We start from the raw sequence: 25019 nt of genomic DNA on the forward strand, positions 1-25019 counted from the left end.
CAGATGTCCATTCAGTTTTGGGGGATTTTTTTTCAACTAATCGGGCGATTTTAGCATTAGTATTAGCTTAGTCTAGCTAGCTAGGGGAAATGATACATTCTGTATGAAATGTAGACCGATCGTTTCAAAACTAACTGCAGATTATTATTGTGAATTCAACTGCAAAAGCTGCATTGAGAACAGAAAGCTTTTTGACTGTTATACAGATTTTGTATCATAGCAAAAGATGTCTTTCAGACTTTAATTTCTGAATTTAAGAAAAAACGTTTGAGTCCAAGTTTTCCGGGGGGCCTAAAGAAGACTACAGAGGTGGATGTAAATTGACTGGAAACAGATTATCTGAATCTGTAAACAGTTTCACTTGTTTAAGAAAAAGAGGATTTTCTTTATTTCATTCAGAACATTCCTTATTGAAGGTGAAGCAAGTCAAGCCTTTAGAACAGTGTGTGTGTGTGTGTGTGTGTGTGTGTGTGTGTGTGTGTGTGTGTGTGTGTGTGCGTATGATGAAAGCCTGGTGAAATTGTAGAATCTGCAGCCTTTTTACTTACATGTTCCTCTGTTCCTGCTCAACATTCTGCTGTTATTGTGTGGGGAGGGGAGGAAGCACAGTAGAAAGGTATGTTGATGAATTATGCGTCTCCGTTACAGATGATCATTCCAGAATCACCTTGAAAGCGGAGAATAACCACAGCCACTCAGATTACATCAATGCCAGTCCAATAGTGAGTATTGTTTAATCATTATAGCTCTATGTTGTGGGTGATGTCTGTTGTCTGCTTTTGGACCAGAAGCACCTGTTGTGGTTGGATTTTAAGTTTCAAAGGACTCGTCATCGATCCAAGTGCATCGATCTTTTTTTAGACTTTCTTCTCCTTACACGGAGCCTCAGTGGATTCGTGTGTCTTGTTGAATCACACCGCTTTCACCGCTTTCAAAATGGCCGCTCCCCGGAGAAGCCCCTTTTTTTCATCCCCACTATGAAGAATCATACATTATTTTTGACGAAATAAATGTACAAATCCAGAAAGACCTCAGTGTTGGTGAGGGCTAAGACCCCCCCCCCCCCCCCAAAAAAAATGATTGCCAGTCATGATTTCCCCTGAGGCTGCTGAAAAAGGATTCCATCAAAGGGAACAGGAAACTATGCATTTCAAATACAGTGCCAAAATGTCTGAGGAGATAGAGGAGGGGGGGGCACACAGCTGCACTAAAAGCCTATTACTCCTCAAGAACAAACATTTATTCCTACATTTTCTCTAATGGCATATTCATGGAGGTTTTTAGCTTATTTAAACAGTGCGACATTTGCCAATGTATAGAATAATATTAGAGTAAAGTTAATCAATCAGGGGAAGAAGTTGGCAAAAAATCTGATTGGTGGATTATGAAAAAGGCTACAAAGCAAAGTTATCCTGGACTGTTTTTGGTGCTAAAGACAAACGGACGTCGAAGATGGGTGAAGTAATGGCGGATGCAGTGGTGTGTGGATGAAAGGACAGTAATTACACCACAAAAGGGACCCCTGGCTGAGCCCAGCAAAACTGTGATAATTATGTCTGTCAATGCGGCTTCTTCCTCCTCATTAGCTGTAGGGGCAGTGGCCTACGAGTAAATAATCTGTCGCTTCTTTCTGGGAATCAGGGGTCAGAGAGGCAAATGGAAGGAGCGATCCGAGCTCCATGTAAAGCAGAGGGTGACACACACACACACACACACAGGAGAAAGCTTGGATAATGGTTAATGCTTGACCACAAATGATGCGAGCGCTGCCAGATGTAAAGCATCATTAGCTGGAGGAATGAATCGAAGGAATGTGCAGCAGCACAAAATGTGGTCAAAGCCTGGTTGGCTTTGTCTTGTCTGGCTTTTTTTAGAAAGTCAAACGCTGTGGCTTTTCCATTTCCCACCTGTTCTCCATGCTTTCTTGGAAGACCTTAAATCCAGCTCTCTATCTTACATAAACACGGGATCAAGGCGCTACAGCAAGGCGTCGAAAGTAGAGATATTTGTGCGAGCTATTTAAGTGCAGGCTATTTTACTTCAAACCAAAGAGCACTTCTTTGCCTTTCTGTTGTAGCCTATCTTCTTTCCACAATGGCATTGGGAGGACAGCTGAAGCCCACGACTACTCTTTCATGTTTGCGCTTTAGTATTCATGCGGGGATGTCAACACACAGCTACAGCCTGTCTGTGTCCTTGAGATTGGCTAACGGAGTGGTAGCACTAGCATTCGGCACCGCCATTTCATTTTAAACCAGAAAGCATGAAGAGAAAATTGAACATCACGTTTATAATTAATTGAAGTAGAACAGTGGGTAATGAACATAATGTTTCCTGCATTTATGTGTCCTTTTGTGACATTTCTTTCATAGAAAGGCGGTCAAATTGTCACATTTCAGACAGAATTTTGTAGGTGTATTGAAAGAATATTTTCACTATATATCTATAAATAATGAAGAAACATAGATGATCAAATCTGTACCTGGGGGAATCTGCATTATTTTCAGCGTTTCACTGCTAAATGTTCCAAAATGATACAATTTACAGATACAGATATTCACCCACTCATTAAAATGAACTCTTTCAGAACAACAACAATAGTCTGCTTCTACTGAGCCCGACTTGTAATCAAGTCACAGCTCGGTAGTAAATCTAAAACAGAAATCAATTTGACATTTTAATCCACCATAATGAAACGAAATTACAAACAGACATGAAGACATCAACAGACAAGAAATGCATTTGATTTAAAACATGTGGACCAAAGTTGCATGTTTGGTTTCATCAGCCAATTTAGAGCATTGGGAATTAATTCTGTTGAGGTTATTAAACAAGAGGAGAGGAAGTCGCTGTGCTAATATTAAAGCCATGAAGTTCCATAATTATTTTCCTTTTAAGGGTGAATGTCGAGGTCTATGAGCTTGACAGATGAGTCAAAGAGAAACCCAAATAAATTAAATGAAAAGCTACATGTTTAACTTCTGAGCCCATGTTCATTGTCCTTCATAAATTGTTCAGAAAAAGTGTCTTTCTCACTGCATTTTACTCATACAAGACAGTCTACCATAAATAATATGAAATGCATCCCTATACTTACAGAAATGCAGCACTGTTAGGGTGTGTCTTCTATCATTATAATGCCAGCTATACATCAACAATGCATTGATATGCACCAACTCATTTCTTTTCCTGCGAAATGTGTCAACATCTTTCCACTGATGCATCTTGCACTCGAGGGTGTGCATAAAAACATCATTGATTTTAGGGGGCAACCCAGCCAACACCTACTCAATCAAGTCTCAATCACATCCCTCAAATCAAGTCCCCCATGTCATTATGCCCCACCTGAACACCCGGCCGCCTCACATCAACAGCCTGCAGGCTTTAAAGTCCCACCACTACATCATGTTTCATGCAGGAGCACGTCAAAGCATGACAGAAATCGAGATCTGAAAGCCATTTCATGAGGTCATTGGTATGAGGACCTTGTAGAGAAGGCGGTACATGACTTAACTAAAGCAGAAGTAAAAAGCATCCCTGAATGATGAGATAATAACGCTATTGAAGGTGATACAAAATGAAAGTGTTTACTTTAAATATTCAAAGGGTTGGAAGGGTTGAAAGCATTAATTGGATTAAAAGTCTTTATGCAAACATGACGTTTAAAGAAATAAGATAAGATCAACCTTCCATATGTTTAATTAAAGCTTATCCAGCGTAGGACTATGATGTTCACCAGAAACAGTGTGTAGTTCTCTTTATATTCCACTTTAGTACAATCAGACCCATTGGAAATAGTCAGATCTTGAGAATATGAGGGAAGTGACAAGAATGACGTAGTTCAGAGAGAGTGAATCAATGAATGGAAGAGAAGTAAGTCTGCAGCAGCAAATGTTTTCTGCTCTCATGCCTCCATCCAGATGGAGGCTCTGATGGAAGTCTTTCACCCAGACTATGTTTTCATCCGCCAGTCCCCACCCAAACACTGTCTCACACTCTGCTCCCTCTCTCCCAGATGGACCATGACCCTCGCAACCCGACTTACATCTCCTCGCAGGGCCCACTTCTTTCCACCGTGGCAGACTTCTGGCAGGTAATCATCTCCATTCATGTGGGTTTTTCAGCTTTTACCGTTATGTCTATGTGGAGATGAGGGTTTGTAAGAACCACAACAGAGATGGTTTTGTGTGATTTACCAATTCCCTTGTGACTCTGATGTCTTTTTCTTGGTCCAAGAGTGTCTAGATTACAATTTCTTTGCTTTTAAAGCATTGGTGGGATTTCTCAAAGTGGGATAAATGAAGTAGAATGTAGCCTAAGTTTCTGCCTGTCATGTGCTACCATTATATTCAACTCTCAGCTAAGCATTAAACTGTACTAAAATGTCTTTCTCAGAAAAAACTGAAGGTCGTTTAACAACACTTACCGCCGTTTTGAAGGTATTTCTAGGACCCTCGGGAGTCTTCTAATTATCTGAATGAGAAGAATATTCCTTCTCTCAGTGTGCGTCAAAAGTGGCACTCCTTCTCTGAGTCATGAAGTCTGAACACACAGACATGATACACATATTTTTAGATTCAGTGGGACTCACACTGATGTCGTTAGCTCTAATGTCTACGGCAAATAAACTTCTATACATCTTATTCAAAATCCTAAAAAAGACGCCCCTCATAACTCTAGATCTTGCCAGAGAATGGTCACGTTTTTAAGTTTTCTTCAGTCTCAAAATAATCCAGTGATAGTTGTGCGCACATCTATGGCTACATTACAAACTGCGATTAGCTAATTCGGCATACTTTTAATGGTGCCAATTTGCCAAAATGTAAACAAATACTGGGAGAAAATAAAAAAACAGGGCTAGAGTTGTTGCTGAAACATAACTCACTGAATCCATGGCAAAATTATAGCTCGTATTTATAGCCCCCAAAGCATTATGGAAAGGAATAATTGTATATTTTCCCGGAAAATTGTATGCTCGGCTATGTCACTCAAATGTAATGGTAATACATGATAGACACAGACTGGGGCTAGACGTAATGGTGCTCCTACTATTCTTACTCATCAATAAAACAGTGCCACGAGCGGAATATGTATTAGAAACCTGCAGCTTTTCGGTTGTAAATAGTAGTCTAGTTATACGCACCCCGAGGAAGTGTAATATTATTTGTGATAATACTGATGTTTCCTCCCTGCTGTTTGTATTCCTTGCCTTGTCCATAAATGTCAGACGAACCTGCCATTAATCACTGGATATAGGCTATTGTAAAACATGTCGTCTTGTGTGGAGGAACGCCTTAAATGATGCATGGTTGCCAAAAGGCGTTCTTATGTGTTAATAGGACAGCACTGTCGTAATTAGTGGGCCCATCACCTCCATATGGTGAAGTAACTCTGCTAGCCGTGATCAGGATGTAGAAGTGTGAAGCATAAATCCTGGCAGACCAGCTGGCCCTGCACTCTGCACTCTGCATCTCGGACTACTCAGTTCAGATCATTACGATAGTGCTGACTTTAAGTTAGGACAGGCGTCGGCACCGGTTTGTGACCAGGGGCAGGTGGTAACACCAATTTTAGGTTTGGTTCTGCTTTGGTTTTTGTTGTAAATCACTTTTTAAACCCCAGAAAATAATTCCGTCCTCACACGGTGTTCAAATGAATTAAAGAAAAGAAAGATTTGGCCCCTATTATCTAAAAAGTGTAACTTAATTGACTACATCGGCTCGAATAAGAGCCCTGTATTTAATTTGTAGATTTGAAAGTGCCTCAAATGAAACAGTCGATGATTATCTCTTAGTCAATTTGGTTATTTGTTTGTCTGCCAATTTATTTCTGTGCCAGGTGAATAAATGCATAGCATTATCTAATGAAATGAGATATTTAGCCATGAACTCAACTCAAAATCTTTCCCAATCAAGCAGGAAATTATGGAAAATTAGAAACAGATTGACTGACACAGTGAACATACATTCTGTGCGCGTGAATAAGTAGTAGCCATTCCTTATTCAATATGGTAAAACTTGGGTTGTGGCAGGAGGGAAAAAACACTCTTTCCCCCCATTAAAAGTAAACAAACAGGGGAAACACTGGCACTCTCATGCAAATGGACCATGCAGGAGGCAAATCTTTTTGCTCTGTCCTATCTAATCCACACCGGCCCCAGGCAGCGCTCTGAAAGACGGCTCTGCTCTAATCCTCCACTCCTCATTCCTCCATCCCTTCAGCCTTCACTCCTCCAGCCACCTCCCCTCCCCTCCCCTGCCTCCCTCCTATTACCTTAGCTCTGCTGGGCCCTGCTCTCCTGCTCGCGTCTCCTCTGAATTCATTGCAACAAAAAAAACAAAGCCGATCGGATTGTATTTGTAGCCTGCCGCCTTCTTCTTAACATATGATGTAGAGTAGATGTATGTTTTTGGAGCCTTGCAATTGTTCAGCATCTAAAAAACAAACAAATATGACATTACTAACTGAACTAAATACACTTTTTCCTCACTACCTACAAATATTTGCCAAATCTTACTAGACTAAGTGGTTAATTTTCCCCCACATTATCACCTTGCCTAATGTCATCACATCCTGGCACAGTTGGCGTGTAATGTGTCCACCGGGCTGGATCACAGAAGCTTGTGATTAGTGTATTGTCAAGGCCATTGTGTTTTTATAGCAATCATAAAAGCCGTGTTTCCTCCTCATTTTCCTAATGGCTGCTGTGGGCCTGTATTCTTTCCCAAGGACACATTAGATCGTGATAAGATGAAATAGAGCAGCAGCTCAGTAGATGTTGCGATCTCACGCTCACGACTGACGAGAGGGGCGACGCATGACGCGCCCTCCTGCTGCTCGACCCAACATTTATCATTTGTCGCACGCAGAGAGGTGACATTTATTCATACTTCCTGGACCAAGATTAAGAAATCAATTTCACTCTAATACAAGGGTGCTATGTAATGCTAATGTGCAACATGCTGCTCCTAGTGGCACAGTTCAGCTACATAATGTCACACAGATGAGCATGAAAGGCTTGATGTGGCTGACGGACGTCTCACGTAGTTTTCTTCTGGTATGTAGATGGTGTGGGAGAGTGGCTGCGTCGTCGTCGTCATGCTGACCCCGCTTTCTGAAAATGGAGTGAAGCAGTGTCATCCCTACTGGCCTGACGAAGGATCTGACGTGTACCACATCTACGAGGTATGTCTGTGAGAGGTTAAGCAGAAGTTACGCTTAGACGCTGTAAAGTCAATCCTCAGGTCCCTGTTCAACACTGCAGCATTAAGACATTCATAAATATTCTCATTTCACCACACAAACGTATCCCGAATACAAATTCTGAAAAGAACAGTGCTATATTTGATTACTGTGTGGCATTTCTTAAACCCTTTCTAACAGATGAACTTATTTTAATGACAGCTGAAATCATGGTCTTTACCATTCCAAAGCTTGCATGCTATCTAAAGATGATGTAAGAGAAAATGTCAACCTTTGTCCTCTTCTTGTTTGAAACTAAAATATATGGTTAGTGAGGGAAACCCAAACTATGTGCATGGCTAAAAAAGAAAAATGTGTTTTTTTTATCATTTAAAACCCCCTTAAAGTCTTTGGGCTATGAATGCACTCCTCGTTAAAATTGCTGGTGTGACGCTATAATTAATTAACTGAATGCGGCCTATTTCTAAATCTAGGTCAACTTGGTGTCGGAGCACATCTGGTGTGAAGACTTCCTGGTGCGGAGCTTCTACCTGAAGAACCTGCAGACCAACGAGACCCGCACCGTAACGCAGTTCCACTTCCTGTCCTGGATGGACCGCGGGATCCCCAACTCGGCCAGGACCCTTTTAGACTTCCGCAGGTAGAGTGCAGAACCTGCTGGTTGGAGCTCAGACAGATTTCAGACAGATTTTCACCTTTACGACTGGCCTTTATCCTGAGCTTGTTCTTAATCATCTTGCCTTGTATTCTGTATTCCGTCAGCGCCTCTTTGGTCCGTCTCCCTTTTGCCCCTCTGCCTTTTGGTGTCCTAGAGAATGGTTGTTCTAATAAGGACTGTGTTTCTGTGCTATGCCTTTCATCCTGGGCCTATTTCCCTCACCTCCCTCCAGCACATGTGATGCAGCAAATTAACAGCCCAGCACTGCCTGGCTTGGCTTGGGAAGAAAAGAAAGAAAAACCTAATTCAAACACCCAATTAAATGAGAGCTGTCTCACTAAAAACATGGGAGAGGGGGAAAGCTAGTGACTGAATAACCTCACTCTGTTCTCCATATAATGTGTTCTGGCAGAAGAGCAGCAATAGCTCCTCTGGGAGAACCCAGAGGGATAGGAAAAGCCCTCCAAATGAGAAAAGATGCATCTGATTTGTGGAAGGAAGTCTGTCCCTCTGGTTTGTAATGCAGATGAGATCGGGAAAAAAAAGCAGGATGTGCAGCGTTATCATGTCATCCTTTCCTGACAGTCGCTGCTGTGTTTTTTTTTTCCCCAATTAAATTAGGTGTGGCTTGCAGTCAGTTATATTTATTTTAAGATATTGGTGTGCAGATTTGAGCTGTGTTTGATTACATACATTCGTTTTCTTTTGCTGTTGAGGTCTCCTCAACGACCAGATTGCCTTGATGTAACTCCATTAATGCTGCTGTAGGTTATTGGGGAAATAAAGCTCTCTGTGATTCAGAGGTCTCAGATCGAACGGTTTTCACGGTTTCGGCCAACTTGGTTTTTTTTGCGGTTGCCAGTGTCATTTTTGTGATGTTGCAGCTAGTAATATGAGCCCAGTTGCATAGTCACAAAAGTGATCATTGGAAACTGTGTCTCCTCAGCCAGGCCTGTGCACAAACTGTCCTTCTCTCACTCCTGACTCTCTGTCTCCCTTCTCCTCCTCTCGCTGCTCCTTCCGCTGGCTTGCATGGGAACTCCAACCATCTCTGTATGCTCTTCAACAAAGGAAATATTCTGATTTAAAATGTAAAAGATATGCATTTCATGTACTAACAAAAATGAACGCGAAATACACACAAAAGGAAAACTCCTGTAAAAACTCCTGTAAAACAAGCAGTGGATTACTTAAAATAGAACTAGTTTTATAACGTTTGATTATGTTGAATGCATGTATTTCAAAGAAAAAGCCAAACTTTGGATTTCAATCATGGCAAAAAGAATGTACAGATGGGAAATGCAGTTCACAGTTGTAGTTCTTAAGGTCCAAATATATAGAAAACTCAACCAATACAAAATACACAATACATAAACTGAGGTTAAATCATATATAAATAAATATTTAGCAAGTATAATATGATTATAAGCTTCTACTATGAGTAGTATTGGAAGTACTATAGTAGAAGTTGTTTCAATCATTTATATTAAAGTACATTTATGTGTTTGCTTAATGTTATTTCTATTGTTTTATTTACATGTTCCTCTCATGTTTCCAGTAAATGAGATTTATTGGTGATTTTGAACCATCAGATATACTAGAGAGACCACGAGACATTCAAACCTTTATTTGTCATTTTTGTCGCCGGTGGAAAAAAACGAGGGAAATGTAAAGACGCTGTATCTCTCGGTGTAGTCAGTTTCCATGGCAACAGCAGTGTGTGAAAAGGCTTGTCGGCCTTCACCGAGCCTTCGGTGGTGTGCAACGTTCATAATTGGCCGGGGTTAATGCGTCGGCGGTCGGCAATCACAACATCACACCGCCAATAATGCTGTTCAACTCATCTACTTGGTGCGACACTGATTTATTTCTCCATCCTCAAATGAAGGTGATTGATTGACAGGAGCGTGCATCTCGCAGGATCCCGTTTGCTCTTTTGATTGATTCATTAATTTCATCCCGACCATAGAAGCACAGTCATGAGTCACACTTATTCAGCATAAATAACTAACCTCGTTTTCCAGAGTATGTTTCATTTAAGACAACTTGCCGCCAACATTGCAATAACATCCAACTTTCTCTTCTTTTTTTGATTCCAGAAAGGTTAACAAGTGCTACCGGGGTCGTTCTTGCCCGATAATTGTTCACTGCAGGCAAGTATAACTATTTGAACCTTGTGACAGTGGCTGGCCCTGCTGAATTGGGATGGCGATTGTGTGTTGGAGGGGAGAGACTGTTTATTTGAAGCTCTATCTGGGGCCACTGTAGCTGCTGTTTATTCCATTGGCTGTGTCTTTATGGAAATAGTGTGGCGCAAAGACACCCGGCCAGAGAAACCTCCATTTCCCATTGGGTTGAGTTAGTTAACTGGCCTTGATTGGTTTGTGTTAAACACCAGGTATCTGTCTGACCACTTTTAATAGTCACATCCTGTTAAGTCATGCGTAGGGGGGGAGAGGCAGCCCGCTCTCCCTCTGAGGGAGCTGTGAGGACTGAGTGTCTAGCAGTGGATTAATGAAGCAGTGGTGCTCAGGCCGCTCTCCTGTTTTATTGGCCTTGCCTTTATTAGAGAGATGTGCACGCCTTGTTTGCAATTAACATGCAGAGCCGTTGAATGGCCGGCGGGCACAAAGGGAGGCTTTTCATAAGACTATCTCTGGAGTAATGGAAAAGCAAGGCTCTCCAAAAGCTGTTCTCGAACCGCCCCTGGCCTCTCAACCTCTCCCCTGCTCCTGAGGTGCATTCATTTAAAAGCCTTTGTCCCCAGTGTGCCTCAGAAACCATTCCCCTCTCCCCAATAGCCGAGCAAGTCTCAAGACCACACATGCACTCGTGTGCAAAGGTTTAACATAATCACATATATTGGATCGTCAAATATTCAGATCTGTTCAGGTATTTTCACAAGAATATTAAGGAGTATTATTGATTTGTGCTATTAGAATATTTTACCCGCAACATCAGGTTTTAAGCAGTGTGTATCTGTGTGCATAGACTCATTTGTGTTTAAATATACTCCACAGTCTCTCAGCAGATGCAGATGTAAATGAGCAATTTGTTTCCTTATAAGAAAAACACTGAGATTAAAGCTTCACTCTGCCACCTTAATGATCTCCGTCTCTCTCTCTCTCTCTCTCTCTCTGACTCTCTGCAGTGATGGAGCTGGCAGGAGTGGGACTTACATTCTGATTGACATGGTCCTCAATAGGATGGCTAAAGGTAACGATCAATGGCTTCCCTTTCACTCTTTCTGCTCTCGCGTTGAAGAGTTTCCCTGGCAACGCCGAAACCTCTCATTTTCCACAGAGGGTCTTGGGGATGCATTAGAGGGTGACTTTCCCGAGGCCTGAAGAGGCAGCGAAGACAGAGACAGACATGGAGGGAGCTGGAGGGAGTGGAGAGAGTTGAACAAAGAGAAAAGGAAAAAGAAAAACCTTTACCCACATTAGTAATTATCTATTTAAGCTATACCGTCACGGCATCGCAACTGCAACATGAATTTATATAGCGCATGCATGGAAATGAAATGTTTAAGGGGGAAATCATAATTTGTAAACATTGCTCCATTGGTTTGAATCACTACTTAATATTTAATGGGAACAATGGATGTGTTTTATTATTATTTGTAACCCATATAGTTTGCACCCTTTACTGTCTTTTTCTATTTTACAAAAATATAAACTAAGCTGCCTGAGATCTCCAGGATGTTAACAAAAAACATTTTTTTTTTTATTTTCTGCAATTTTGAGTTGAAAATGGCTCCTAGTTAGCGTTGTATAATCAAAAAACACAGTCAAGGAAGATAGTCTGGAATTGGTCACAAATCACAGTAACTTGGCGCCGTTATGGGCTTCTACAGCAGAAATCATTATCCTCAGGTCTAAATAAATATGAGAAAGCCATCTGAAAGGGATCTTTGTGGCGTCGGTGCATCATTACATGTCAAACAGGAATGGCTTGATTTGTTTCTCGATTTTAGGTTCCTGTGCTCTTTGCAAATCCCTGTTTTCAGCTGAACTCTACTTGTAGCGGAATAAGAGTAAGCTCAGTTTGTATGAATAAACACATTTTGGATATGGACATCTATTGTTGCACAGGAGCTGGGTTCTTCCAAAAGGCTGCCTTACGTCCCCTTAAAGCCCTCCATAGCTTGGCCTGCCCTTTGCCCTTTGACATCTGCCCTTAACCCCCACCCTGTGCATGCCCCCCTCCTGCTATCCCAGCCCATCAGAGCAGGTTGGGAGGACGGCTGCGTCTGATGCCGACATTCCCGTCACTTTCTGGAAAACAGTAATAAGACTGAAACGTCCTGATGGAGTTCATCTGGTTCAGCGACGAATGCGCTGTTGTCCGGGGTGATCAAAGGTGCCACCCGGTCTCTTTTTAACCTTTTGTTTCCTGCTCCAGGATCGAATGTATAAAATGAACATAATCTCACTCTCCAAAGCTTTTTCCTTTGGTCCAAGAGCCTCTCTTCAGCTTAACTTTGGAGTCCAGCCCTTCTGAGACATGAAAGTCTTGTTGGAGCACTGGAGTGCTTTGAGCACTAAGTCCAGCTGCATTATAGCCCTCTTTTTTTTTTTACTCTCTCTGACTCACCCACACTCACACATACATTTTCACTCGCACTCTATCTCTTTTGCATCCTTTCTCTGCCTCACCTTCAAAAACATCTCGAGAGTTCAGCGGCTCTCTGCGGCGTTCTCCCTCCTTCCCTTTCGGGTGTCCTCAAACGAGCTCTTGCGTGTTTGCTTAAAATCCATAAATCTGAAAGTGGAATAAGATTCCAGATTAACGTCCCACACTTTCAAAGCCAAAACAGACTCAACCCCACAGCAGCTGATCACTGTAGAAGGCGAGCAACTGTTGCATAGGTCAATCATCAGTATTGCTGCTGCAAAGGCAATTAATCATTTGAATTAGAGTTGGTGGATTTTCATATTCGCACATACTGTACATGCACACACACACACACACACACACACACTTAGATATTGTTGTATCAAAAAGCTCTTAGCAGACTTCATAGTTGCACATAATTTAAAACAATTTTTTAACAAGATTCTCACAGAGAAGCCATGCGCTTAACGTTTTTTGAATGCATTATTGCGCATTTCCCAGACCCCCAAAATATCCTCCTGCATATTTTATCGAGAAACAGTGTGTGGCTCTCGTCCAAGTCTTTCGAGGGATGAATGTAATAATTTTCAATCGCTGCGCTGTTCCAAAGGGAGCCCGGTATAAAGAGAGATTGACAGATGTGAGCTGGATTACTCGGCTGCTTTGAACTCATTCCAATTTTCGGTCTGTTGCAGGTGCTAAAGAGATTGATATTGCCGCTACCCTGGAGCACTTGAGAGACCAGAGAGCTGGCATGGTCCAGACAAAGGTAAGGTCCCCGGCTTTGAGTTAGAGAGATGGGGGAGACGGGGGGGGAGGGGAGCACGGAGGGAGGAGGGGTTGCAGTCATTCAAACAGACGGTTCTCTACTTCATGTGCACATGGATCAGGGGAAATGATGTGGTAATTGATAACTGCTTGCAGGATTAGACAAACATTGTCTTGGAAGATAATAACTCACTGTTCCACATTAATCACAAGACACAAAGAGACTGACCAAGATCTTCTGTTACACAAACATGTTGTCTATGAAACCGTCACATTTTAAGATTTTCTCTAAACAGACATTATGAATCCTAAACTGTTAAATGTATCAGTCGTATGTAATATGATGTAAATTAATCAAAGTGATAATTAAGTAGGGCTGCGATTATTTAAATTGTTTGAATAGATCTTTTAGTCTTTTAAATATCCACCACCCTTTTTCAGGTCTCAATATGTCTTTAAATGTGTTTAATCAAAAGATATTCATTTCATAATGATATATAACAACAAACTCATGTTTGAGACTATTAATCAAATATCAAACATACTGTTTAACGTCGTCTTTATCTTTTGCTTTTATTTCATCTTCGTATATTTTACCAGTCTAGTAAATGTCTAGTCTATTAAAATACTTCTACTGAAATTCATTAGTCTTAACAGTTCGCATCACAGCGGGCCCTCCACCTCACAACATTCGGGGAAATAGTTTAGGGTGTGTGCAAAGCATTTCCTCTCATCCACTAATGCACCTAATAGTTAGGAAGTCTCTTCTGTTTCTCTTTGGTAATTGGAAGGAATAATAATAATAATAATAATAATAATAATAATAAAGGCAAACCTCATGCTGCAGTTGGTGATAATATTTATGGAAGCTGCTTGCGAACAGACTCCAGTGTTCCTCGATGGTTCATTAATGCTGCTTTTACAGCGCTGCTGTATTCAGCGCAGAAAAGCATTCCAAGCACCCTCTCTCTCTTTTTCTCTTCTGACAACTCTAAGTGAAATTATATTGGAATATTGTTGATTCCACTTTGGGGCTTCATGCTGGGTCTACACAGAAATTAGATTGTAATGAGGTATGAAATTCAGAGTTAGCTTTCAAGAATTGGACAAGCAATTATCTTTTCTTTCTGCTTCAAGATGTTGCCACTTTATTTTTGGATAAACCTCGGCAAAAATAAAAGAGAGAACATTTATTTCCCTTCTTTTTCTGGTTACTGCTTTTGACAGACATCAACATGCAGTAATTACAACATGCGTGACCGTTTTTCATCCTTACTAACCATCCATCTCTGATCTGTCGAGCAGAGATTGATCTCCCCCCAGTGGTGTAAATGTGAACAGCACAGCACGCACCAAACTCACTTTTAAAGTCTCTTTTTTTCCACACACAGAACTTTAAAGGCAACTTGGGATTCGACAGGGACATATGGTGTATACTGTATATAGATGGATGTGCTTTCACATTTTCTGGCCCTATCACAACATCAGAAGAATCGTAAAAATAGAAAACCTAATCACTCCAGGTAATCTTCACTGCAAAGCAAAAGGCACGGCCACCAGTGACTCCTCTGTATTGATTTAGCCCATCCTCGGGCCAGACTGTTGCAGGCTATGTGTTGACACATCTAAAGACTGCTCCTTCCAAACTCCTACGTACCTTTTCTCTGTGAGAGGACCCCGTGGCCTGCAGCCTGGGGAGAGGAGAGGAATATAAAAACACCAGGTCCATGGGGCAAACATCAATCAGCCCCCTTTTACGCTCCTCGGGGGGAAACCGTGAGTGGGATTCACAAATAAATGCACATACACACAAACAAAGCTGAGAGACAGCATGACTCAAAAGCTTTATTTCAAGACACACCTGGCTGGATCGATGCCGGGTGCGCGTGCTCTCCGAGTTGAAAGCTCAGAGAGTGGCTCACCTTCACCTCAAGTCTGTGGCCAAACACATCCAGGGGTAGGGTCAGCAGAGAGGGAGGAAGATGCCAATCATCCTGAAATGGCAGTCCTGAGCTGTTACACACTTGTCCGCACACTAAAACTTTCCTACCTTCCTTCTCTCCCTGCATCCTTCCCTCCTCTTCCTCCTCCTCAGGAGCAGTTTGAGTTTGCGCTGACAGCCGTGGCAGAGGAGGTGAACGCCATCCTGAAAGCGCTTCCTCAGTGAAGGCATCACATCCCCCACCTTCTTCTCGCTCGCCGAGCACCGGCTTCCTCTGCCCACTCAAGACTGACATCTCTCTCTGCCCTCCCCTCTCCTCACTCTGTTTCTCTCTTCCGCCTCCTCTTCACCTCTATATATACTGTATACTTGTGAATGTCGTGCCAGATATCTTACCTGGATCTATATTCGCAAAATCTTGCTTCAGAGTACGACTGCCGATCTGGGATCCGTGTCAGACCAGCGGGGCCTGATCTGATGTGTGAATTTAGATCAGCTCTCCTACTGTGAGACTTTTTTTGTCGATATGAACCCCGGTCCTCTTTAACAGTGATGTTGTTCCTGAACATACCGTTCTAGTGCCACTGACGAGCTGTTTACGTGATGTCGAGTGAAGACTTTTGTTCCAAAATATGCTATCTGCCATTGGGAGAAACTGATACAGACGCTAAGAAGATGACTATTGGCACATTTAAAACGAACTATAGTTGGGCCGCAACCAACCATAATTTGAATTATCAATTAATATGCAGATTTTTTTCCGATGCATTGTAGAAATTGTAAGAATTGGTGAAAAGAAATGGCATTTATAATGTCTTCAATTTGCTCATTATGTCTGACTTACAGTCTAAGATATTCAATTTACTGTCACACATGACAAAGAAGAGAGAGAAGCTGAAACCAGAGAATGTTTGGCATTTTTGCCTAAAAGATGAATTGATTGCCAATATTTATTTATTTTTGCCAATAGACTAATCATTGCAGTTCTCAACCGTAGTACTTTTTGACTAATAATATGTAAAGTAAATTAAGTTCCTGCCTAATATTGTACAGATTATATCCCCTAAATGAATCGGTGTATTGGACGCATGTAGCGTTTTGGAAATAAACTCCTCACATGTTTCTTCTCCTCTGTGATCTGAATCAACCCACTATATACTCAGCATCACGTGCATCAGATGTTGAAGTGTGTGTGTGTGTGTGTGTGTATTGTTGTATTTTGGGTCCAGACATCTGCTCTGATTCTTAAAAAGCCTCACAGATCATGTTTCTTGATATATTCTTAACATATCAGGTGTTTTTTATTCCTCATTGCATACATTTTAGACATTGTTACATGAACATCTCTGTTAATATTAAATGTAATACAAATATACCAACTGATATAGTTCTTATAGTAATAATAGGATATATATGTAAGCAGAACTTATATTGGGATTGTCCCTCCATCACTGGTTTATTGTAATATTTTGTGCAACATGACAGATTATTCCCTCTATGTATAGTCAATGAATGACTTTATGAATACCTATATAGTGCGATCTGAAATGTATACCAAAAGCCTCAATGAGAACTATATATTTTGTGTGAAAAGTAACATTCAGATTGATAATAAATCAGAACAGATTATACTGATTTGCTGTGTTGGTATTTCCTCTTATTTCTGATACACTCACACACACACACACACACACACACACACACACACACACACACACACACACAGGAGGGAGAAGGCTGCTCTCACAGTGAATGACATTTGATCGAATGGTAGCCTTAGTAAAGTCAAAAAGAAAAGATGTATCACGCTCCCTGAGGGTTTGTATCTGGGAGAGATTCGCAGGTTTGTACAGATGAAATGTTTGGTTCACCAGCACCGTCAGAGGAGAAAGTGTCTGGGATTTGAAATGAAATCAGTGATGTATTTCAGCCACTGAGGTCCTGTCGCAGTAGTACAGAGAAGAGAAGTCCAATTTCATCAATATTTACAGAAGGATTTAACTTTGATACCACTTTCTATGTCTATTGGGCATTATAAGCATACTTATGATGCATTATAATCTGCTCATAGCACTGTATAATTATTTATAAGCACTCATAAATATTCATATTGCTTTATAACAATAATCATAACACATTATAAACTATTTTATGATGACTCGCAAGAACACTTCATCATTGCTGGTCACTCACTAACATAACAAGGATCATAATGTATTATGATTCCCAGAGTGGAAACACATTATAATCTTTTAGTTCCATAAAATACAGTATAATCTTATAATGCATTACAAGTATGTTGATAATGTATTATTGAAAAAAAAAAAATCTCTGAGCGTGACCAGCAATTATGAAGTATTGGGATACTCAACATTATTGGGCATTATAAAACGCTTTATAGTGTCTTCTAATTATTGTTATAAAGCATTATGAATACTTATGAGTGCTTAAAACTATAACAGCATATTATAATGCATTATAAGTATGTTTATGATGGAGTTGCTCAGTTGTCCAATCAATTAAATGACTTTATATCACAGGGATAATCCAGTCAGTATTCATTCTGCTTTCCAGTGTTTGTAATCATGTGACATTTTGGTAATGTGTGCTCAACTTCTTCGTGATCAGAAACAGGGTTACCAGTTTTTTTTGGAAGCATAATAGTATAACATGGAATGTTTAGTGGTTTGTATACTGTGTGTGTTACCTTTACTTGTCAAAGAGGTAATGAATCTAAAGAGAATTCCTGGTTCATTAAATAGAACTAAAGGTACCACTTTCTATTAAGATAGTTTCCAGTTCTATTAATAGTTAATACATGTCAGTTATAAGTCATTAAAACAGTGTTGATAAGTTGTAAAAAACTATCCTTTGACTTATGCTGTGACACTTCCCATCACCAACTTGGAGTAACAAACATTAGTTGATCGTTAATAAAGAGTAATGAATGGGTCTCACTTTATCGTAATAGATCATCAAATAATAAATGCTAAAATGTCATTCAGAAATTTTCCTTTCAATAATCCATCAAGTGATGATCCAAAGATCACATGTGATGCTTAAGAGGAAGGCGCAGGGTATGATCTAAATGTTGTTATTAATGGTTTATAACTGATCTATAAAACACTATTAAATGATTTATCAGCCATTAATAAAGCCATTACTCACAACTTATAAACCGTTTATAAAAGGTGCCTTATTAGAAAGTATTACACGATTATTGAAGTTAATCGAGTATCAGCAACTGGAGATTAAATAAACTGTAAAATTGGATGAATTTGACACCAGAGAATATAGAACTGCAAACACATATGTGTAGTGTATATATAAAGAATATATTATTTCCTACCTTTCAACAATGTGTGTGTACCTCAAGTGTGAATGCATATCCGTGTGTGTGTGTGTGTGTGTGTGTGCCCGTTGACATGTCCCTCCCTCCCCTGACAGTTCTAATAGCTAGGAATGAGGCTTCATGCACTTCCTGAGGCCTCATTTGCATATGATCTGCTGATGAGCTGCCACCGCTAACCAGCAACACCAAACCAAAGCCCTATTAATATTCACCCATTCAGGTTGTAAAGCACACAAACCTAATCAGCTTAGAAATTACTGTATGGAAACCATAATTACGCATGTTTAATTGCTTATCATCTGATGGGTACAAGTTTATTAGAAAATGTATTCATGGTAATTGCTTCCTGAGGTATCTGGTGTGCTACAATACCATGTGATATCCTGTCAGCTCCCATTTGGGAGGATTAATGCGTTCTGAAAAAGTCACAAAATTAGATACTGTGTATTGCCTCTTTGGTTGCTTGGTTTAACTCAAAGTGATTTTTAATTTAGGGATTTCTAAATTACAGCTTAAGCTTGGATAAGACTTTGGAGTGAGATCCGTCAAAATCAGCATATCTCGCTCGTGTTGTTAAGGAGTGCAGGCATATCACAGGGATATAAATGACTGTAAAGTAGGCAACTACCTTTGTAACCTTGATGCCACAAGAAAATACTCACAAACCTGCCTGGCATCGTGGAGACAAAATTTCTACCACCGGATATAGAAAAGCTGTCAAATCAGGGGAAAACGTTGGCGCAACACAAAAGTAAAAAGTCACAGGCGTGAAATGAGGAAACACATCTTATGAGGGAGAATTTGGAAGTAAAGCCATCTCAAAGCCGATGAATCATTCAGTCCTGAAACAAGCAGATTAAAACACAAAGTCCAGGTCTCTCAGTAGGGCCTCCAAGCCGCCAAGAACGTCAAGTGGGCCTTTTCAGCCATGGACCTCAGTGGGTCTTACAGCTCCTGCCCACTCTTTGATGATGTCTCTGTGGTTTATTGTAATGACTGTTGGCTCTCAGTCCTTCTGACACACTTGAAAATTCATGCAGTCTTATAAGGAAATTCGGCGGATAACTCTTTCTTTCATCAGAGCAGTGATTCCCAACCTGGGGTGCTTGTACCCGAGGCCAAGAAGCAGCTCGGCTAATTAAAAAACATTCACATATTTAGAGATGAGACATATTTGTGGTTAGTAGGATTTTTTTTTGTATACAAAAAGTATTACAAAATGGTGTTTATGTTTATGTTTAATAGAGCAAAGTCCTCTGCACAGACTAATTCAGTCAGACGTCGATCTCTAGACCGTCTCAAAACCTGATCTTCATTTAATCAGTTTCTGCAAATTAAAGAACAAACAACATCAGGACGTTTAGCCTCATGCTCAATCCATTGCTCGCCTTTCCACCTGCAGAAAGTGGTTAAAAAGTCTACAATCAATATTTGTATATATTTATGTGGGGGCACATTGGGAGAAAAGGTGCCACTGCATTAGATTTACTTCAGTTGGTTCCAGCAAAAGCCTGAACTTACAGCGGAATGCTGTTTTTAATATTTGGTCTAATTAGCCTCATAGTTGAAATATCCCCCTGTGGATAAGTCAATAAAAACAATTGATTTTTCTTATTAAACCACGTCCCGTTGAATTATCGGGGAGAACTTGACTGTTGTTTTAATCAGATCTACTTGGTTGCTTGAAAAATAATTGCTGAGTACATAAAAAAAAAGAAAATGCAGCTACTGAACTTTTCAAATCTTTTTTTTTGTTTTGGAGCCAAGTCCGAGAGGTACTTTGAGCTTTTTGCACTCCAAAAAGAAAAAGAAAAAACACCTGCGGGATGATTCAACGTTTCAATGATCACACACACAACATGCTGACAAACATGTCATTTCCCCGCGGAGGGGTTGGGAGATCCCGGAGTGTTTGCTTGTTGGAAAAACTGTCTGGGATGCTATCCAGGATTTCCCAAAGAGAAAAGCCTTGTTTTTCTTTGCTGGTGTTGTTGGGAGTGAATGGAGAGCAGATTGCAGAGGCTATGCCTCTCATGTCTGTCCAAGGCCTTGATACCTTTGATCTTCTTAAGAAACAAACAAGCTTTTAAACTTGGCACTCAAGGCTAGTGTCTCTCTTCTTCTTCTTCTTCTGTCTCTGTTTGTCAAAACACTGATCCTGAGAAAATTGATCTTGCCTGTTACGTACACTCGTGCATTCAATGATTTGTGGTTTAAAATGTGGACTCCCACCGTGTTGTCAAAAGTAAGCGTAGTAAGTAAGCATAGCTACGATAATACCACATCACTAACAATGTGTAGTTTTGGGATAAATCTTTTTTTTCTTATCTTTGAACAAACAACCAAAACAGTTTTTGTCAACTGTTTACATTTTAAGACAAGAGAGATTCCAGGTCTTATTCTTTAGTGTAATAATTCATCCTCAGAAGCTGGTTGCACCAAATGTCTGTCAATTTAAAACTTTGCTTATTATAAGTGTTTACTAAAAAGAGTTTACTAAATTAAAATTGGTTGCACTACATAACGTCTTATGTAGAGATTAGTTGTTACTAAATATTACAGCTAGAAACAGTTCTGTTAGCTAACTGGGTTAGCTAAACTGAGAGAGCTAACTTAGCTTGCTAGTATATCCCGTTTAGAGGAACAAATATGGAATATCAAACCTGACACTTGTTTAAAATGCTGTTAAAAAATTAATATACAAGGACTTTTTTACTGATCGTAGCACCCATCCTCCGGTTCTCACAAAAATAAAACGGTTTAATTTTGCCGTTGTTTACACTGTTAGCTTTGTTAGCACTGTTAGCTGACAGCCGATCACTCAACCGCCGCCATGTTGAGAGCCGTTGAGAGGCAATAGGAATGCTCCCAATCTCGTAAAAAGCACATTTAAATTACATTTTAACAATATTTCAAATTACATAACACAATGCTAATAACATTAGATTAAATTGGTCGGTTAACTTTTGTTAGCTTAATCCCTCTCACTCATAACTATCTCTCCATGTTTCCATATATGAATACAGCAAATCAAACCTACATTTACAAAGATTGGTGTTAGTTATTACTGATGGAAGTTACACTGTATAACTTGTAATGCTACTGTGACTTCCCCAACACTTAGTTGATTCATTCGACAGTGCTCCAGGTGTTTCCAGCTAGTTTTTACAAGATATTTCTCTGGTGCAACTTAAACTAGGTAATCATTTGTTTGAAACTAGCATAAATAAAAATGTGCATATTACTAAGACCACACAAACTTTAAGAAAGATTTACAAAGCTGGTGAAGCCCAATCCAGGTGTAGAACTACCGGGTCAAATGGAAAATTGGATGTTGGATCCTTAACGGGATTTATAGTCCAGTCATGATAGTTGAATTGTTTGGTAAAAGGTTTTGGGATGTTAGCCGCTGAAGGGGACAAGTTGCAGCTAGAGCAAACATCTGGCTGAACAAAAAAGGCAAAGCCTTCAATCAGGAAGCAAATCTCCTCTCATTACCCCCCTTTGCTTCCTCCTCTCTGGTTATTAATGGGCTCACAGCAGCCACAATGACATTTTACACTGTTTCATCCCTGTCCCATCATGCATCTGGGGATTCCCTGGCATTTGGCAGGGGTGTTTTCATCAGTGTCTGCGGTGGTTGCTGACCAGCGCAACTTCAATCCTGCTCACTGTCACTCATCATAAGTGAGTTTATCAACACACATCTAATCGCCACACTCCACAGGGACCTTTACCATTTGCATACTAAGATTGGTTTCTTTTGCTCGGCTGAGAACGCACCTTCTTTGCATAATTATTAATGATAAAGAGACGGTGAACAAATGTGTCAGAAGGTATTAGCATCACGTATACAACTAGATTCTAAAGGATCCGTTTAGTGACGTGCCGGGAGGAAGGATGAGGGCAAAGGTTAGGAAAAGGAGAGACTGTCTAGGGACGCACGTTTGCATTAAGGGAAGGGGGTTAATTAAAGGGCCAGGGAGGGAACATATACAGCAGTGTGATATTTATTTTGTGATTTTAAATCATTGTTTCACCGGGAAGCGCCATTGGGACTAAGGGTGTCTGTTAAATAGAATACATAAAAAAAAATCATAAAGTAGCAGACAAAAATGTGAAAGGAAGAAAAGAAAAATCACAACATCAATCAAAGGTCTCAAGTCCAACAGAGGAGCAGGATGTAGGATGAAATAGCCTAAAATATAACATAGAATCACATCAAAGAAAACCCACAGCGGCGAACAGCACTAGATGTTTACATACAGCAGAGTCACTCAGTATTTCTGCTGTGTACCATTAAAGCAGCAGGCCCATATTGTCTGTCATCTGTTGTCTGTAATTACCTTTTTACACTGTCTTACCCTCTGTGGATAATGTTCAGCGTCTATACGAGAAGTGTTTCGTATGAATAGTTTAACTGTTTGCCACTTTATATGAAACAGCTGCACTCTTTTTACAGGACAGGAATAAATAAGTCATGCACACTATGGTTCAATTTGGGGGTTTGAAATGCCCTCCCCGTCTTCTAAACACAGGCCTGTGTGCCGCACAGTATAATAGCATGATATTAAAAATGCCCACAGCGATTGTTAAGTCACGGCGGCACATTTGCACCAGGATGGATGACCTTTTGTGAATCATAATGAGGCGTTTTCACGAGTTTCAAAAGCCAAACATACTGTAGCATAATAACAGCTTCGGAAACGTCACTATAGTTTCTAGCTTTTGTGAGGAGCAGGAAATTAAATCACAGTTTTGTGTTGCATATAGTTGCACAGACAGCTATTAACCTCAATTAAAATGATTAAGTTTATCCTGAAAGCACTTCGGTGGTATTCTGTGAATTGTACTTTAAATATCAGCTGCAGTTTGCACGTAGCTCCCCTTTCGGGAGGTGTGAGACTGTCCGAACTTCACAAGTCACAGCCTTGAGAATAATCTCAGGGGTCAGCGGTCTGCCTCTGGCTCTCCCTCAACAAATAACTGATAATGACCTTTCACCTCCCTGTTTTAGCATGAGAATTGCTATCAGTATTCCACCCCCACCCCTCCTCTATAGCAACCTCAGGACCATTTGAAACGCCAGCCCTCGAAATCTAAACTTGATTTTTTTGTTTCTTTTTTTTAATGAACCCATCCAGAGGTGGGGGGGGGGGGGGGGGGGTGTTGCGTTTGGGAGGAGGAGGAGGGTGGAGACGGGCTTTGGGCTCATCTGCATCACAGATTAGGGTGCTTAGAGAAAAATCAACCATCCATGATTCATTACATGTTTCCTGCTGAGCTTCTTAGATGGCAACCGTCCTAGCAACAGGATCCTAGCAACAGCAACAACTCTCTGCCGCCGCCGCCCGCCGCAGCCTATCAGACACTTTGATGCCTGATCAAAATTTAGCCAATGAAGAGGGGAGGACATGCGGAAAATGTGATGATGCGTTTCCTCATGCTGCTGGCCAGACTAGGGTGTGTTTAGGGCTCTGAACTCTATCCCTCTGTATGCGTGTCTGCTTGTACAGTATACATCTAATATTCATTTGTACACTCTGTGTGGTTTTTATGAATATAAAGATTGCCTAGTGGTTGTTTTATAAACAAGTCAATGTGACATGGTTCATGAATTTCTGCTTGAGCTTTGTTCATTTTGTTCATTATTGTCTTTATTTGGCATCGTTTGAGCTGTCCTTACCCCACATGCATGCTATCGGGGTTTTTTTCAGCACAAACTTCTCATTTTGTCATTTTTTCAAGTACAAATCTGACATTAAAATGTATTCACACACATGGAATACCTGAATCTATAACGCCCTCTCTTGATATCAAAATAAACTTTATTAAAAGACAAATAATGGTAAATGTTGCTATAGTCTACATGTATGGGTTTATATTTCTCTCTGCTGGTATGAGCTGCATTTTGTCCTAAACTTAAATGTATGCACACAGCCTATAATGTGGGTAATATGGACATAACCTGACCCATGTCGACTTTATTCTACACTGCCTACGCTCCTTATATACTCACATTCAGTAGAAAAGGTTTTGTTTTCACAGAAGAAAAAATAATGATTATGAGATCTTTATCTCATAACTGTGAGATCTTTACTCAACTATGTGATTTTTTCATTGTCATTGTGAGATAAGGTGTGAAATTGTATTTAATTTTATGAATGTGATGCGCTTCTGTATAAAAGTCATTTGATTTATCACTTTCTTTGCATTAACTGGATTATGTTATATATAACTGTAGTCCAACAATCTCTTTTATATCTTCTGAATTTCTTACTTTTTCTCAAGAAAGACTTTCTGTACTTCTGTACATCATTATAAATGTATTCCTCCGCAGCCTAAATACTACATAATATCATCAGCATATACTCCTCTCACATGTAAATGATCCAAAAGTGTGGGATGTTTGTTCGCCTGCTCCTCTGTAATCAGACATCATTATTCAAAGAGCGCTTTGACCGTCATTTCATGTCAGA

General features: G+C 40.3%; 1 protein-coding gene across 1 annotated transcript in view; it reads left to right on the forward strand.

Moving 5' to 3' along the window:
* The window catches only part of ptprn2 (protein tyrosine phosphatase receptor type N2), a gene marked incomplete at both ends in the record, with an annotated part of 111910 nt that extends 96497 nt beyond the window's left edge, over nucleotides 1–15413 (forward strand). The window contains 8 exons of the mRNA XM_079181270.1: nucleotides 649–722; nucleotides 4016–4093; nucleotides 7066–7185; nucleotides 7677–7843; nucleotides 9961–10014; nucleotides 11013–11077; nucleotides 13174–13247; nucleotides 15342–15413. Coding sequence (XP_079037396.1) covers nucleotides 649–722; nucleotides 4016–4093; nucleotides 7066–7185; nucleotides 7677–7843; nucleotides 9961–10014; nucleotides 11013–11077; nucleotides 13174–13247; nucleotides 15342–15413 — 704 coding nt within the window. The remainder of the gene's footprint in view (nucleotides 1–648; nucleotides 723–4015; nucleotides 4094–7065; nucleotides 7186–7676; nucleotides 7844–9960; nucleotides 10015–11012; nucleotides 11078–13173; nucleotides 13248–15341) is intronic.
* Between the last annotated feature and the right edge of the window lie 9606 nt (nucleotides 15414–25019).

The sequence above is a fragment of the Pholis gunnellus genome, assembly GCF_910591455.1.
Source record: "Pholis gunnellus genome assembly, chromosome: 20".
Lineage (NCBI taxonomy): Eukaryota > Metazoa > Chordata > Actinopteri > Perciformes > Pholidae > Pholis > Pholis gunnellus.